General features: G+C 42.8%; 3 protein-coding genes across 4 annotated transcripts in view; 1 reads left to right on the forward strand and 2 right to left on the reverse strand.

Annotated features, from left to right (window-relative positions):
• Positions 1-13,141, forward strand: part of LOC308470975 (retinol dehydrogenase 7-like) — a 267,166-nt gene that overhangs the window by 130,854 nt on the left and 123,171 nt on the right. The window lies entirely within an intron of this gene.
• PRIM1 (DNA primase subunit 1) overlaps positions 1-13,141 on the reverse strand; it is a 72,333-nt gene that overhangs the window by 36,175 nt on the left and 23,017 nt on the right. The window lies entirely within an intron of this gene.
• Positions 1,907-9,991, reverse strand: LOC308471124 (17-beta-hydroxysteroid dehydrogenase type 6-like). The gene is made up of 3 exons (XM_080995111.1): positions 9,720-9,991; positions 4,410-4,567; positions 1,907-3,014 (listed from the first exon to the last, which is right to left on the reverse strand). Exons 1-3 carry the CDS (start codon positions 9,848-9,850, stop codon positions 2,797-2,799), a joined length of 507 nt encoding a protein of 168 aa, XP_080851237.1. The 5' UTR covers positions 9,851-9,991; the 3' UTR covers positions 1,907-2,796.

The raw sequence follows: 13,141 nt of genomic DNA on the forward strand, positions 1-13,141 counted from the left end.
GAAGCCAGACAGCAAGAGACATGCTTGACCTCTCTTTGAATCCAACACTGTGGCTATGGTCAAAGCAAGGCCTTCTTGGGTGTTAATGCTGTGAGCCCCTCCATAGTAGACTCAGGTTGCATATACCGTATTTTTCGCTCGATAACACGCACCTGACCATAACACACACATAGTTTTTAGAGGAGGAAAACAAGGGGGAAAAGTTCTGAATGAAACAGTGGATGTATCATTTTTGTGCTTCATGCTGTGGCCAGAGACATGTGATTTGACGGTGAGTTTGGGGTAGCCCAATGCAAAGATCCCGAGGATCCATGTGGATCCGTGCTTTGTAACCACGTTTTAAGTGGAGAGGAAAGGAAAAACACAGAAGGGACAAGGAGCACGAGAGGGGTGTGCGGAGAAGCAGCTGGCTAACAATGCAGGACAGGGGTTTAACGGGAGGGAGGAAAGGAAGGCAAAAGTTTCCCCCACCCACCCAAGCCAGCCCCCCCCTCTTTCTCTCTCTCTCCCACCTGCATTTTCCGGCTGCCTGTGATGCTGGACGCAGCAGCAGCAGCAGCGGAGCACGGAGAGGAGGAGGTGGTGGCTGTCGGCTGCGCTCCTAGTGAAAACAGTGGGCAGTAAGACCCTGAGGCAGAATGCAGGAAAGCAGCAACCTCCTCTTTTTAGCCTTCCCTCCTCCGTGATCTGATTTTTGCCCCGTACATGGGCCAATCAGCTCCAGGGACCACACATTCACTCAATAACACGCACAGACAATTCCCCTTACTTTTTAGGAGAAAAAATGTGAGTGTTATAGAGAGAAAAATACAGTATGTGTAAGCCATATATCATAGAGACACCACGGTCTCTACTGTGCCTCATTTCAAGGAAACCAAATCCTGGGTGAGCCCCTGGAGTCTCACACCGCTCAGAGTTTGGGGTGGAAGGCAACAATATCAGCTGATGAGACCAGGGATTGAATGGGCTAAATGTTAAGAAAATCACGTACGTTTGTTAACTAACCAGAGGTGCAGGAGGGGGCTACTAAATCTTTTAAACCGTTTGATTCCATAATAAGAGGGCGCTTAGGTAATGGTGTGATTTCCACTATATGTTCCCTCTTATTAAAACTCCAATTTTCTCCCCTCTCCTCACTGAAAACAGTCGGGGAGACTGGGAGACAGTCTGTATCTGCCACCATCTGGGACAACACCCTGAAGTTAGTGCAGCGACATCGTTTAACCCTGGTGCGATTGGCCCATATAATTAGATGCTCCCCCCTGTGATGAAGGGGGTGTCTTGACAGGGGAACTTACTTGTACATGTGTTGGAACTGCAAATTTGCCAATTAATTTTTGTTTATTTTCAAACTTATAGCGCATCAAAACCAAACTGAAATTAATTTAAAACAAATTTTTCAAAACTGGTTTCCCAGTCTCTCAGATATAATCCAATTTTTCCCCTTTTACATATTGCTTATTTTACAAATTTATCTCCAATTAACATCTTCTTTTTAAGCAAATTCCTCATTCCTCAGCTGTCCCTTTACCAACTCCTTCAAATAGATAAACTTGCTTGACCGCAAATTTGTACCTAAGTTCTGGAGATGAGTTTTACACACACAAAATCTGAGACTGTAGGAAGATGAGTTAACCTCAGGTGCCCAACTATGTTTGTTATCAATATTTGCAGATGGCAATACATCATTAGTGAACAAAACTGTTATATTTGCTGGTTGCAGCCAGACTGACCATCTGGTAGGGATGGAGAAATATGAGGCTTTCCCCTTAACATCTGGTTTAATAAATCCCTGCATATTGCAGTTTCAGGGGGGAAATGACTCATTTGATACATGTTTCTGTCGCACAGCGTAAATTAATAATGCAGAGTCTTCTTCAGTAAAGGAATAAAAGCTTTACTGAGTTAAAATAAACTTGTTTGCCAATAACACCGTAGTGAACAGAAGATTCAACTAGCTTCAGAGCATACACAGAGTTTCCATTGAGCACAGGCTTTACAGAGCACAGGCTCCACCACACACAGAGAGACACAGACACTAAGTCACTGAGTCTGCCTGCAAGCAGATACAATACTTATACAGAGAATGAATCATCCTCAAGATGAGTCACAGTGATTCAGCATGCTAAATGATTCTGCAGCTTTACAACATTTCACAACATTTCTAGACTCCTTTTCTGCTTCCTTTACTGCTTCTGCTCTCAAATACCTTTGTCACATGATCGTTTCATGATACATGCTAAACCAATGGATTACAGTGGTACCTTGGGTTACAGACGCTTCAGGTTACAGACGCTTCGGGTTACAGACTCTGCTAACCCGGAAATAGTACGTCCGGTTAAGAACTTTGCTTCAGGATGAGAACTGAAATCGTGCGGTGGCGGCGCAGTGGCAGCGGGAGGCCCCATTAGCTAAAGTGGTGCTTCGGGTTAGAACAGTTTCAGGTTAAGAACGGACCTCCGGAACGAATTAAGTTCTTAACCCGAGATACCACTGTATGTCACTATATAGGGGATGTTTTTGATGTCTATAAAAAACACTGGAGCAATCCCACCACAACTGATTTTATTTAGTACCAAATAAATGTGAATACTCATTACTATTAGCCCTCTTTGCGTCCATGAAAAAAAAATGCCAATTTTCTTGATCAATCTTGGATTGAACCTTCCTATGTTTCAAAGTAATATCTAATTATGAATGGTGGATCTATAATAGTAAGTTGCCTCTTGGTTCTTTACTTTGTTGTATTGTATGTTTTGATTATTCTATAGTCGCTATTTTAAAACAACAACAACCCTATATTGCTTGAGCTGGTTTAGGCCAAATGTGGCTCATCACGAAGTCAGCAATGGACGTTGGAAAGTAAGAGGCAGGAATGTACAAGAGCTTTGCATCCCAGCCTGGAGAGTAGCGAGTGCGAGGGGAGCAGGATGTCAGGGCATGTTCGATGCAGTCGGTGACCAGGTGAAGGTTGTCGCTTCCAGCCTTTTGGAAATATTTGCTTATTTTGCAACCTGTTTGTGAGAAACATGTAGCAAAAGAAACATTATCCTTGCAACAGCCTAGGTGGCACCTAGAATCTTTTGGAAGCTGAAGGTGTAGATTAAATGATGTACCAATGGTATCTAACTCCAGTGAAATTATTTAGACTGTATAAAGGTGTTTGAAATGTTTGTTGGAAGTGTGAAAAATATGCAGACCCATTTTGTCATGCTTGGTGGACTTGTAAAAATGCCAAGAAATATTGGATTCAAATACATACATTGATGCAGAATTTTTTAAAGTTTCACATTCAATTGACGTCTGAACTTTTCCAGCTAGGAATAATGGATAGACAATTAGAAAAAGACTGCAGAACATTATTTCAATACATGATCACAGTGGCAATACTCTTCTATGCACAAAGACTGAAAGATTCACCATTATCTACCATGAGGGAACGGATGTAAAAAATATTGGATTTAGCTGAGATGGTAAAGTTGACGTGTTTAATAAGAGAATAATCATTGTCACTATTTATTAAAGATTGGAAACGCCTTATACACTTTTTTGCATGAAAAAGAAAATGAACTTATGATATCTGGGTTTGAGGATTAATGGAAATATTGGTTTATAGAAAGTGGAATCATTGGGTGTCATCTTGGAGTGGATGTTTTGAATAATTTTCTATATATAGCTGACAGACAAAGAATTCAGAAGTTCTCTTTTTTTCTTTTTATTCTTTTTTTCTTTTCCTCTTTTTGATTTGTGTTTCTAATTTAGATTAGTTTTTGTCATTGATAACAAGAGATTTGATATTAACCTTTGTATATTTTCTTTCAAAGTTTCATTAAAAAAATTTGAAAAAAGAAATTTCAGTCAGGGATGGCTCAGCCTGTCAATTTTAGATTCTGTTTCTCATTTCTTCAACCTTTAAGTTCAGTTCTCCACATTTCAGTTTGTGGTTTGAAAATTCTCACAAAATTTTACCAGCATTTTAGTGCCAATTTCTCTTAATATTTTTATATGCAATTTTCCACAAGAGACACATTTTTGCAAGCAGTTTTCTCTAACACAGAGTATTCTTGTATGCTAGCTTCACTTTTGATACATACTTCCGACTAATGTATTGTTATAGATATAGCTAAGCCCTAGAAATTAATAAATACCAGGGTTTTGCTTAATTGGGATATGGATTAGACTTGGCGTGACTTTTGGGGGGAGTGCAGAGTTGTTGAGGGGGCAGACACCAGGCTTGTGTAACAGTATGTATTTTTGTACACATTATTGTTTGTGGAAAGTGCATTACTAAATTTACATGAGTCTGAATTTTGGTTCATGTGTTGCTTCGTTGATTCATGTGTTGTTTTGTTAAGTGTGAACTAGGTAGCTTTCATACCAAACTGAGTTTCTCCCCCAGGTCTACTCACATTGCTCAAAGTACTTCCGCCCATAGCATTCCTTGAGGTCAGAAGGTAACCGGCTCCATAAAGGTTCATAGGACTCAGCTGATTTTGACAGTATGGCTGTCGTGAAAGTACCTGGTTCAACAATGCTGACTTTGATTCCAAAAGGATGGAGCTCTCTTCTGAACGAGGGAGGAAAAGTCAAGAAACATCATTTCCTGCTGAAGTCTAAAAAACAGTGGGTTGTTTGACTGCTAGGAAAGGTCCCGGGCATGCAAAACAAATTAGGCGCCTGGGGATTCTGGGGGAGCAGGGCTGCCAGGCCTGGCAGAGGGCAGAGTCAGCCAAGCTGGTGGTGCTGGAGCCTTGCGAGAGGGAGGGGTCCTCAGCAGGAGCGGGTGGGGTCTGCGCCAGGGTCACCCAGCCACCCAGGCCTGGCCTCTGCCTGCCTTCTTAGCTGGTTGCTCTACTCTCTCATCTTTCTTTTTCCTGGCATGTGCCTGAGTGCTGTGTCAGGAAAAAGCACCAAGGCAAAAGCCAGCTCCAGATGGCTGGAATGCAAAACAGTGCAGATGTACTGTTGGGGAAAAGGTGGAGCCTATTCTCTGTACTGAGCACCGGATGTTAGCTCAGAGTGTCATATGACCTGTGCTGGAAGTACAGGGGAGGAGTGTGTGACTCTTCTGATGGAGTCTGAAGGGAGCAGTCACATTTCTATGTACTGTTGAGTGACAGGAATAAAACATGTAAATAGGACTCCTGTCTGTCTCATTTCCCCTCCCTGGGGAGAATGCAGGGAGGGAGAGAAGCAGAGAGAAGCAGAGGGTGTGTTTTCCTCACATCTAATGAGGGAAATCGCCGGTTTATGACCTAGCCTGCCGGGAGAAGCAGCGGAGAGGTCATCCAGTATCTCGCTCAATTGCCTCGGGGGAGGCCAGGTACCTCTGCCTGTGAGCTGAAGATACTGACATATGGCAGCCTTCGGATGGTTGCGATTCATCGGACATCTGCATGAGAGGCTGGTGGATTGTCCTCCTCTGCTCCAAGGAGGAAGAGAAGCGTCTGAAAGAAGCCAGAGGCTCAACAGACGGCTGGTGGAAAGAAGAAGTGTTTTCCAAGCAACGGAGTTCAAGGTATGCTGCTGCATTTCGGGCTAAAAGTGTGAACGCAGATTGATTCTCTGGTTCACGGGGGAGCTGCGTTTTGGAAAAATACAGCTCCGGGAGAAGAGGCCTGCATTCCACAAATTCTTGTGGTTAAGATAAGAAGTCCTACTGGAATGCATTGTTGCTAAGTAACGGTCCTGGAAAGTTACTAGCAGAGAGGCTGGATTATGAAGCTTGAGAAAAGCGAAACAAAACCAGAGAGTGTTTTGGCTACAAAGTTTACGTGCCCTTGGAAGGGACTTTCCAAAGCAGCCAGAGTTTAGCTGCCAGGTGCAAAAAGCGTAAACAACTTGCAGTTTTGCCTGCCTGAGAAAGAAAAAAACAACTGTTGGATTTTACAGCTTGTTTGAAAGTAAGAGAGGCTTGGATTCAAAATGGATGCCAAGAAGGGGGAGACTTGCCTAACTCATCTCCCCTGACCAGAGACAGTTATTCATCAGGGTCTGGATGGATAACTACCCCAGAAGGGGTGAGCCAAGATGATGCTGGCCAAGTTCCTAAGAGCTCAACGAAAGCTGAGGAGAGCTTTGACCCCAGAGGGGAGAGTGCAGGAACTGTGGCTGTTGGAACTGTTGGTGTTCCTGAACAAGGTGCAATGGGTGTTGCTGACAGGGGGAGGGAAGAACAGAGTTCAAATCTCCCCACTGATGATGCTACTGGAGAGCATGGAGTAGCATTGAGTGCTGTCCGATGCTACAATTGTGGACAGACTGGGCATCTACAGCGAAACTGTAAGAAGCCGCGCCAGTCAAGAAGAGCAAAGAGCAGCTCTACGAAGCCTGAGGCGTCAGGCAAAAGCCGTACCAAGTGCCAGGTGAAACCTGCAAAGGCTATGATGGCGAAAGGAACCACGCCAGATGTTGGGAACTCGTTCATAATTGACACGGGCGCCACGGTTCATATGTGCCCGCACAGAGGACTATTTTCGACGTTGAGGGAGCAAAGCTTCACTGTGAAACAGCCCAACGGTCAGGAGTTGGAAGCGACTGGAATTGGGACTGTGTATCTTGAGAGTCTGAACTTGACTATAAGTGATGTTTACCTGGTTCCAGAACTGAGATTTAATCTGCTGAGCGTGTCGCAGATTGCAAAGAAAGGACTGAAACTGACCTATGATGCTAAAAGCTGCAAGATCTACAAAGATGGAGAACTGTTTCTTACTGCCAAAGAGAAAGATGGACTGTATTTGTTGACTTTTGATCAAAGTGATTACATGAAATGTAATTCTTCTGTTTCTAACGAAATCTCTCTTGCAGGTGTGACCAGTGTGAGCACCAGGAAGGTGACCAAGACCAAGAAGGTCGACAGAGCATTTCAGCGGGTGTATGCTGATGTGATTGGTCCTCTAGAACCATCTAGAGGCAGTGCAAAGTATTACCTTTTGTGTGTGGATTGTTTCACTAATTATTCTTGGGTTTATATGATGGAGAAACCGCAAGAAACTTTAGAAAAGTTTCAGGAGTTTTGTGACAAGGTTAAAAGTATGCATGATGCTAACATTGATTGTCTTTTCACAGATGACAAACAAGTTTTTCTGTTAAAGAAGTTTCAGAAGTTCCTGGATGGAAAAGGGATAGACCACAAAGTGGCTGTTTCGCAAGAAGCGTGGAACAGGGGGGTCTGTGTGAGGGTGAACAAAGAATTGCAAAAGGGGATGAATGCGCAATTGCTGAGTTCACATTTGCCACATGAATATTGGGCCGAATCGCTAGCGTCCTATCTTCATGTGTGGTTGAGAAAAGTCTCAACAGAGTTGGGATGTTCTCCTTTTGAGAAGCTGTTCAATAGAAAACCTTCTGTTGCCTATTTTAAGGTTTTCGGGTCTCATGTGAGAACAGAAGCTCCAGGTGGAGTAAAGAATGCCAGAGGCATTTTTGTGGGATATGAAAAGGGTCTCTACAGAGTAATTTTGTCTGAATCTGGTCTGGTGATTCTCACAAAGTTTCTAGAGAGTGCTCCAGAGCAAGAGCGGGTTGTAGAACAAACATTTCCCACAGGTGGCGATTCAGATGATGATGATGATTTTTCTGATGTCACAGATTACAGTGGTACTGATGAAGATGACAGTGATAGCTCAGAGAGTTCAGTTGTAACGGTCATTGAGAGAAAATCTCACACAATGGATAGACCTTCACAGGTGAAGGAAGAACCACTGATTGCTACTGGTTCTCAACAGAGTCCAAAGGTTGAACCAGTGAGCACAGAGGATCAGAACCTCATACGCAGGTCTGAGAGAGTTACAAAGGGTGTACCACCAAAGAGGTACTCAAAAGAGTTTGCTAACTTAGCTGTTGCATGTGTTGCTATTGTTAACAACTCAAAGCAGGTTGAAGCAGTGTCTAAGTCAGAGACAAAGACACAACAGAGGGTAGCAAGCCAAGGTAATGCAGAAGCACTCATTCCTTGGAAGCCAGACAACCAGAGAGGTACACTGGTGAAACCAGTGGTGGGGAGTTCCAAGGGTGGAACTGAAATAACAGGGGACTGTTATATGTATAACAACTGTTTGTTCTCTTCTCTGGATCATGTTTTGCCAATTGATGCTTTTGGGGGAGGATGTCAGGAAAAAGCACCAAGGCAAAAGCCAGCTCCAGATGGCTGGAATGCAAAACAGTGCAGATGTACTGTTGGGGAAAAGGTGGAGCCTATTCTCTGTACTGAGCACCGGATGTTAGCTCAGAGTGTCATATGACCTGTGCTGGAAGTACAGGGGAGGAGTGTGTGACTCTTCTGATGGAGTCTGAAGGGAGCAGTCACATTTCTATGTACTGTTGAGTGACAGGAATAAAACATGTAAATAGGACTCCTGTCTGTCTCATTTCCCCTCCCTGGGGAGAATGCAGGGAGGGAGAGAAGCAGAGAGAAGCAGAGGGTGTGTTTTCCTCACATCTAATGAGGGAAATCGCCGGTTTATGACCTAGCCTGCCGGGAGAAGCAGCGGAGAGGTCATCCAGTATCTCGCTCAATTGCCTCGGGGGAGGCCAGGTACCTCTGCCTGTGAGCTGAAGATACTGACATGCTGCACACCTTGGCCATGTGCCAATTAGGGGGTGTTCTTTTCTGGACGGAAGCTTAATTTTTGCAAATTTCTTCAGTGAGGGCTCTCTTTGGGTTTGGGAAATTCAAATCTGCTGTTACTGTTTTGATTTGGCAACATTTAGCTTGGTAAACCTACATTTGATTAAAAAGCACATCAGCTGCTCTCAGCAAATCATAGAATTTTTATTTTGCCTTCTGAAAAGGTCAGGCAATGAATGCTTAATAATAATAATAATAATAATAATAATAATAATAATAATAATATAACTGCAAGTCCTTGGCAATCATTTTTAATGATTTCTATGCAATTTCACACTTTTTACTTACCAATCAAAACTAAATGGTATCAATTTAAGCAAAATATCTTTTGAATTCCCAAGTCATGTTACAACTTTTTAGCACCCCCATTTTTGGAATTTGAAAGGTGAAAAACTGAACATGTCCTAATTGTGCCAAGCTCTCTGGCAGGGACCCTGCAGCCCCTTGATGGCCCTGTGTGGATTCCGGCAGAGACAACAAGGTGGTGCAGGCAGCAGTAGTGATGGAGGAGGAGGCAGCAAACCCTTCTGTAACCCAGCCTGCCCCTTCTGGTGCCCCCTCCCAGATGATCTACTGTTCTGAAGATGCTGTCATCTCTCAAAACACAACCAACCATCTTTGAGTACCAGCCACAACTTCTCCGTCCACCCTCACCAAATGGCGGGGAGGTAGTTAGCACGATGGTTTGGCACCTGTGCTGCCAGGGCTGCATCCTCATCTGGGGGGCTGGCGGGGGCTGGCAGAGGTGATGGCCTCTCATAGGTGGTGGAGCAAATTCAATCAGATCTGTGGAGTCCACGCACGCACCTTCCCCCTCCCATCTCATCTCAGGCTTGCATTTTGAAAAAACATATTTCCCCGCAGACCTGGAGATGAGCAAATGTATTTCAGGTCCAGTGTGGGCATAGCATGAGCTGGATCCTTATCTCTCAAACAGTGCAAATGTTTGCTTTTTGATCTGTGATTTAAGGTTCAGCCCTTGACAGCAGCCTGATTTCCCACCACCTGTTTTTTATTCCCTACACCTGGAGAAACGCCACGTCACTAAACCGAACCAACCCAAAACGTAAGCTACAGAGCTTGTTTTTACCTCAGGGTGTCAGAGAAGGCTTCCACACCAAACTTTGATGGGCAGTAACCGCCTCCAAAGCAGGCCAGGCGTCCATTCACACTGCACACATTGACCACCCTCCCTCTGGCTCTCCTCACCAGCGACAGCATGTGTAGCGTCACGTCAATCAACCCTAGCAGGTTGACATTGATCACCTTTGCAAAGTCATCTTTGGTCAGCCATTCGTTGGGACCTGATGGGACACCTATTCCCGCATTGTTCACCAAGCCCCAGAGCCCTGTGCAAGAAGAGACAGTTATTATTTCCCAAAGGAAATGATATGTAATGAATTGAAATGCTATATAATGAATCTTAAAAATGTTTAAAATAACTTTGATAAAGAAACCAGAAACCTTTTTATTAGGAAGTGTAGGTACCAAGATCCCAAAGGAACAGAAAAGACTTTTTATGTATGCAACGACAGCCGCATGGATGTTATTTGCGCAGAGATGGAATGAAGACAAAGTCCTTACCAGAGAAGAATGGCAAACTAAGCTGTTGCCAATATGCCGAAAGGGCAAAACTGACCTGAAAGATCAGGAACCAAGAAGACCAAAACTTTAATAAAGAATGGGAAAAATTTACAATTGACTTGAGACACCGCTGTAAGCAGATGAAAACATTAGCAGGACTGCAATAACACTTGTAATGTAGAAATTATTATGGATAAAATGGAGTGACATAAAATTTGGATGAGGAAATAATATGCAGTTGAAAAGGTTGATAATAAGACCCATGAAGCAGAAGGGGGAAGTCTGAAGATTCAGAGAAATCTCTAAATGTGGGTATGGATTTGGTATTGTTATAATCTTGTAAAAATCAAATAAAAATTATTTCAGAAGAAGAAGGAGGAGGAGGAGGAGGAGGAGGGGGAGGAGGAGGAGGAGGAGGGACAATTATTGTTTCAGGTTCCCACCTAGCATAACATTTGCATGTATGCTAGATTTTGGAAGTGTGGATGTAGTATTATTCTTGTGGTCTATATTTTGGTTGATATGTATTCTAGGATTTGTTAAAGTTGCAAAACAACGAAGCATGGGATGAAACAAGGGAGAAATTTCTGGAACAACATTGGGATATCAGCTCCGCCCAAGGCATGAAGAATAACAGCAACAACTGGGTGGGTGGGGAGACATAACATCTTACAAGGACCGGAAGAAACACCACAGGCAGAAGAATTGCCACACACAGGAAGAACAAGGATGTAGTTTGAGTTCCTCATTTGTAGTTTCATAAATCATTTAACGTGTCAACACGAATAGAAGTTATTAATATTGCAGTTGTTGTACAAGGGATTATTATTATGACTGGAATGTAATGGAAATTAAAAACATTTTGGAAGGCAGAAATAAAGAAAATAATAGAATCATCAAATTTAGCACACAGGGGGCCACTTTATCTAAATTATATAATTCAGCATTGGAACAATTGGTATTAATAATTGTATTATAAATTGCTATTGTTATAATGAGGCTATTATTGGATTGTAATTGAAAACCAAAAAAATGATTTATTTATTTTTTAAGTTGGATGGGCGGTTCATCATAATTTCCCCAACTACTATCAACAGGAAGCAATAAAATGGGCAATATTTGTTAAGAGGAAAGCTGTAATTAAAAGCATGGGAGTCCTAAAGCTTCTATTCACATCACTCCTTCAAAAAACCAAAAATGGGTATCTACAAATTGAGAAAGACAACACAGAAAACACTGGACTGAAACAGACAATTTTGACCAAGAAACGTTTTCTCTCTGGAGATATATACATATATATATATATACAGAGAGAGAGAGAGAGAGAGTTAGTTCAGTATGCGTCCCTGCTCTTGCATTTGATCTTAGTATTGCTGGAGAGCCAATATTTCCCCAGGGATTCACACAGTTTTAAAAGGAAGGCCAACCAGTGACCTCTGGGGGCCATTTTGGGAGGCCTTTACGTGAAATTTAGCAAAGAGCATGAAGGCTTATCCAAAGTAGATCTGTTGGATAAAACTGATCCAGTTGACCTAGTGTACTTAGACTGCTGACTCCTGAATAAGCTGAGCAGTCATGAAACTGGTTAAGAAGCAGGACACAGAGTAGAGGAATAAATGGAATATCTAGATGGGGAGATGTAGAAACTGGAGCTCTCCAAAGATCAGTGCTGAGACCTCACCTAATGAGCAGTATGCCAAGTGGAGATTTGAACCCAGGTCTCCTAGGTCCTAGTCTGAAACTCTAACCACTGCACCACACTGCTTCTCATTCTCCAACACTAGAACTCATGGACATCTAATGAATGTTGGAAGGTCCAGGACAGCTAAGAGAAAGTACTTCTCTTAATTAAGATATAGATCTAACAGCCACAGGAGATAGGGATGCCCACCCACTTGGATGGTTTTAAAAGTGGATTGGACAGCCAAGATGTCTATGCTCTGCCTCTATACTGAAAGCAAAAATCTTCCATATACCGATGGCTGGAAAGCACAGGAAGGGAGAGTGCGCTTGATTGCTGCTTTTGAGAAGTCATCTGCTGGTAACTGAATGGTGGCTGAGAAGAGACATTGGCCTGATCCAGAAGGTTATACCTTCCATATTCTCTGCTCTGGGCTCCCCAAACACATTTAAATGGGAAGCATCTTCAAAGATATTGCAATATAGCTGCTCTGCTTCCTTCTTCTCCCAAGTATTTCCCCCCATCTAAATTGCCTCCTTTCCCAGCTGCTATTAGGAGGAAAAGTTCAATGTAGATCAGCCAAATGACTCCAGAGGCTTCTCCTACACTGCAAATGCTGGCTAATCAGTTTGAGGTCCTGCAGCTGCTTGTCAGTTAAAATTAAAATCTTGCAACACTGATTATAATATCTTGCACCTGTGCTTTTAGAATCAGGTTGATCATTTTTAATTATTTTTTTTTAATTAAAATTAAAATCTTGCAGCATTGATCATGGTCTCTTGTATCTGTGGACATTATCAGACAGGAACATTTATCTTCATACAAAATGAAGTTTCACTGTGTGACTTCACAGAACAAGCTGCTGTCAAAGGCACAAAGCAATAATCTTTCAGGTTATTTGGCAATCGTAGCAGCTCTTGACAGAGGCTGAATTAAGGTGACCCCATGGAATTCCTTCCCCATTCATTGCCTTATTGATTTTAGTTGTTTCTAATACTTTTTAAATGGTCATACTTTTTATTTTTGATATACAGTGGTACCTCGGGTTACATATGCTTCAGCTTATATATGCTTCAGGTAACAGACTCCACTTACCCAGAAATAGTACCTCAGGTTAAGAACTTTGCTTCAGGATGAGAACAGAAATTGTGCTCCAGCGGTGCAGCGGCAGCAGGAGGCCCCATTAGCTAAAGTGGTGTTTCAGGTTAAGAACAGTTTCAGGTTAAGAACAGACCTCCGGAACGAAT

The sequence above is a fragment of the Podarcis pityusensis genome (assembly GCF_964106645.2).
Source record: "Podarcis pityusensis genome assembly, chromosome: 2".
NCBI classification, from domain to species: Eukaryota; Metazoa; Chordata; class Lepidosauria; order Squamata; family Lacertidae; genus Podarcis; species Podarcis pityusensis.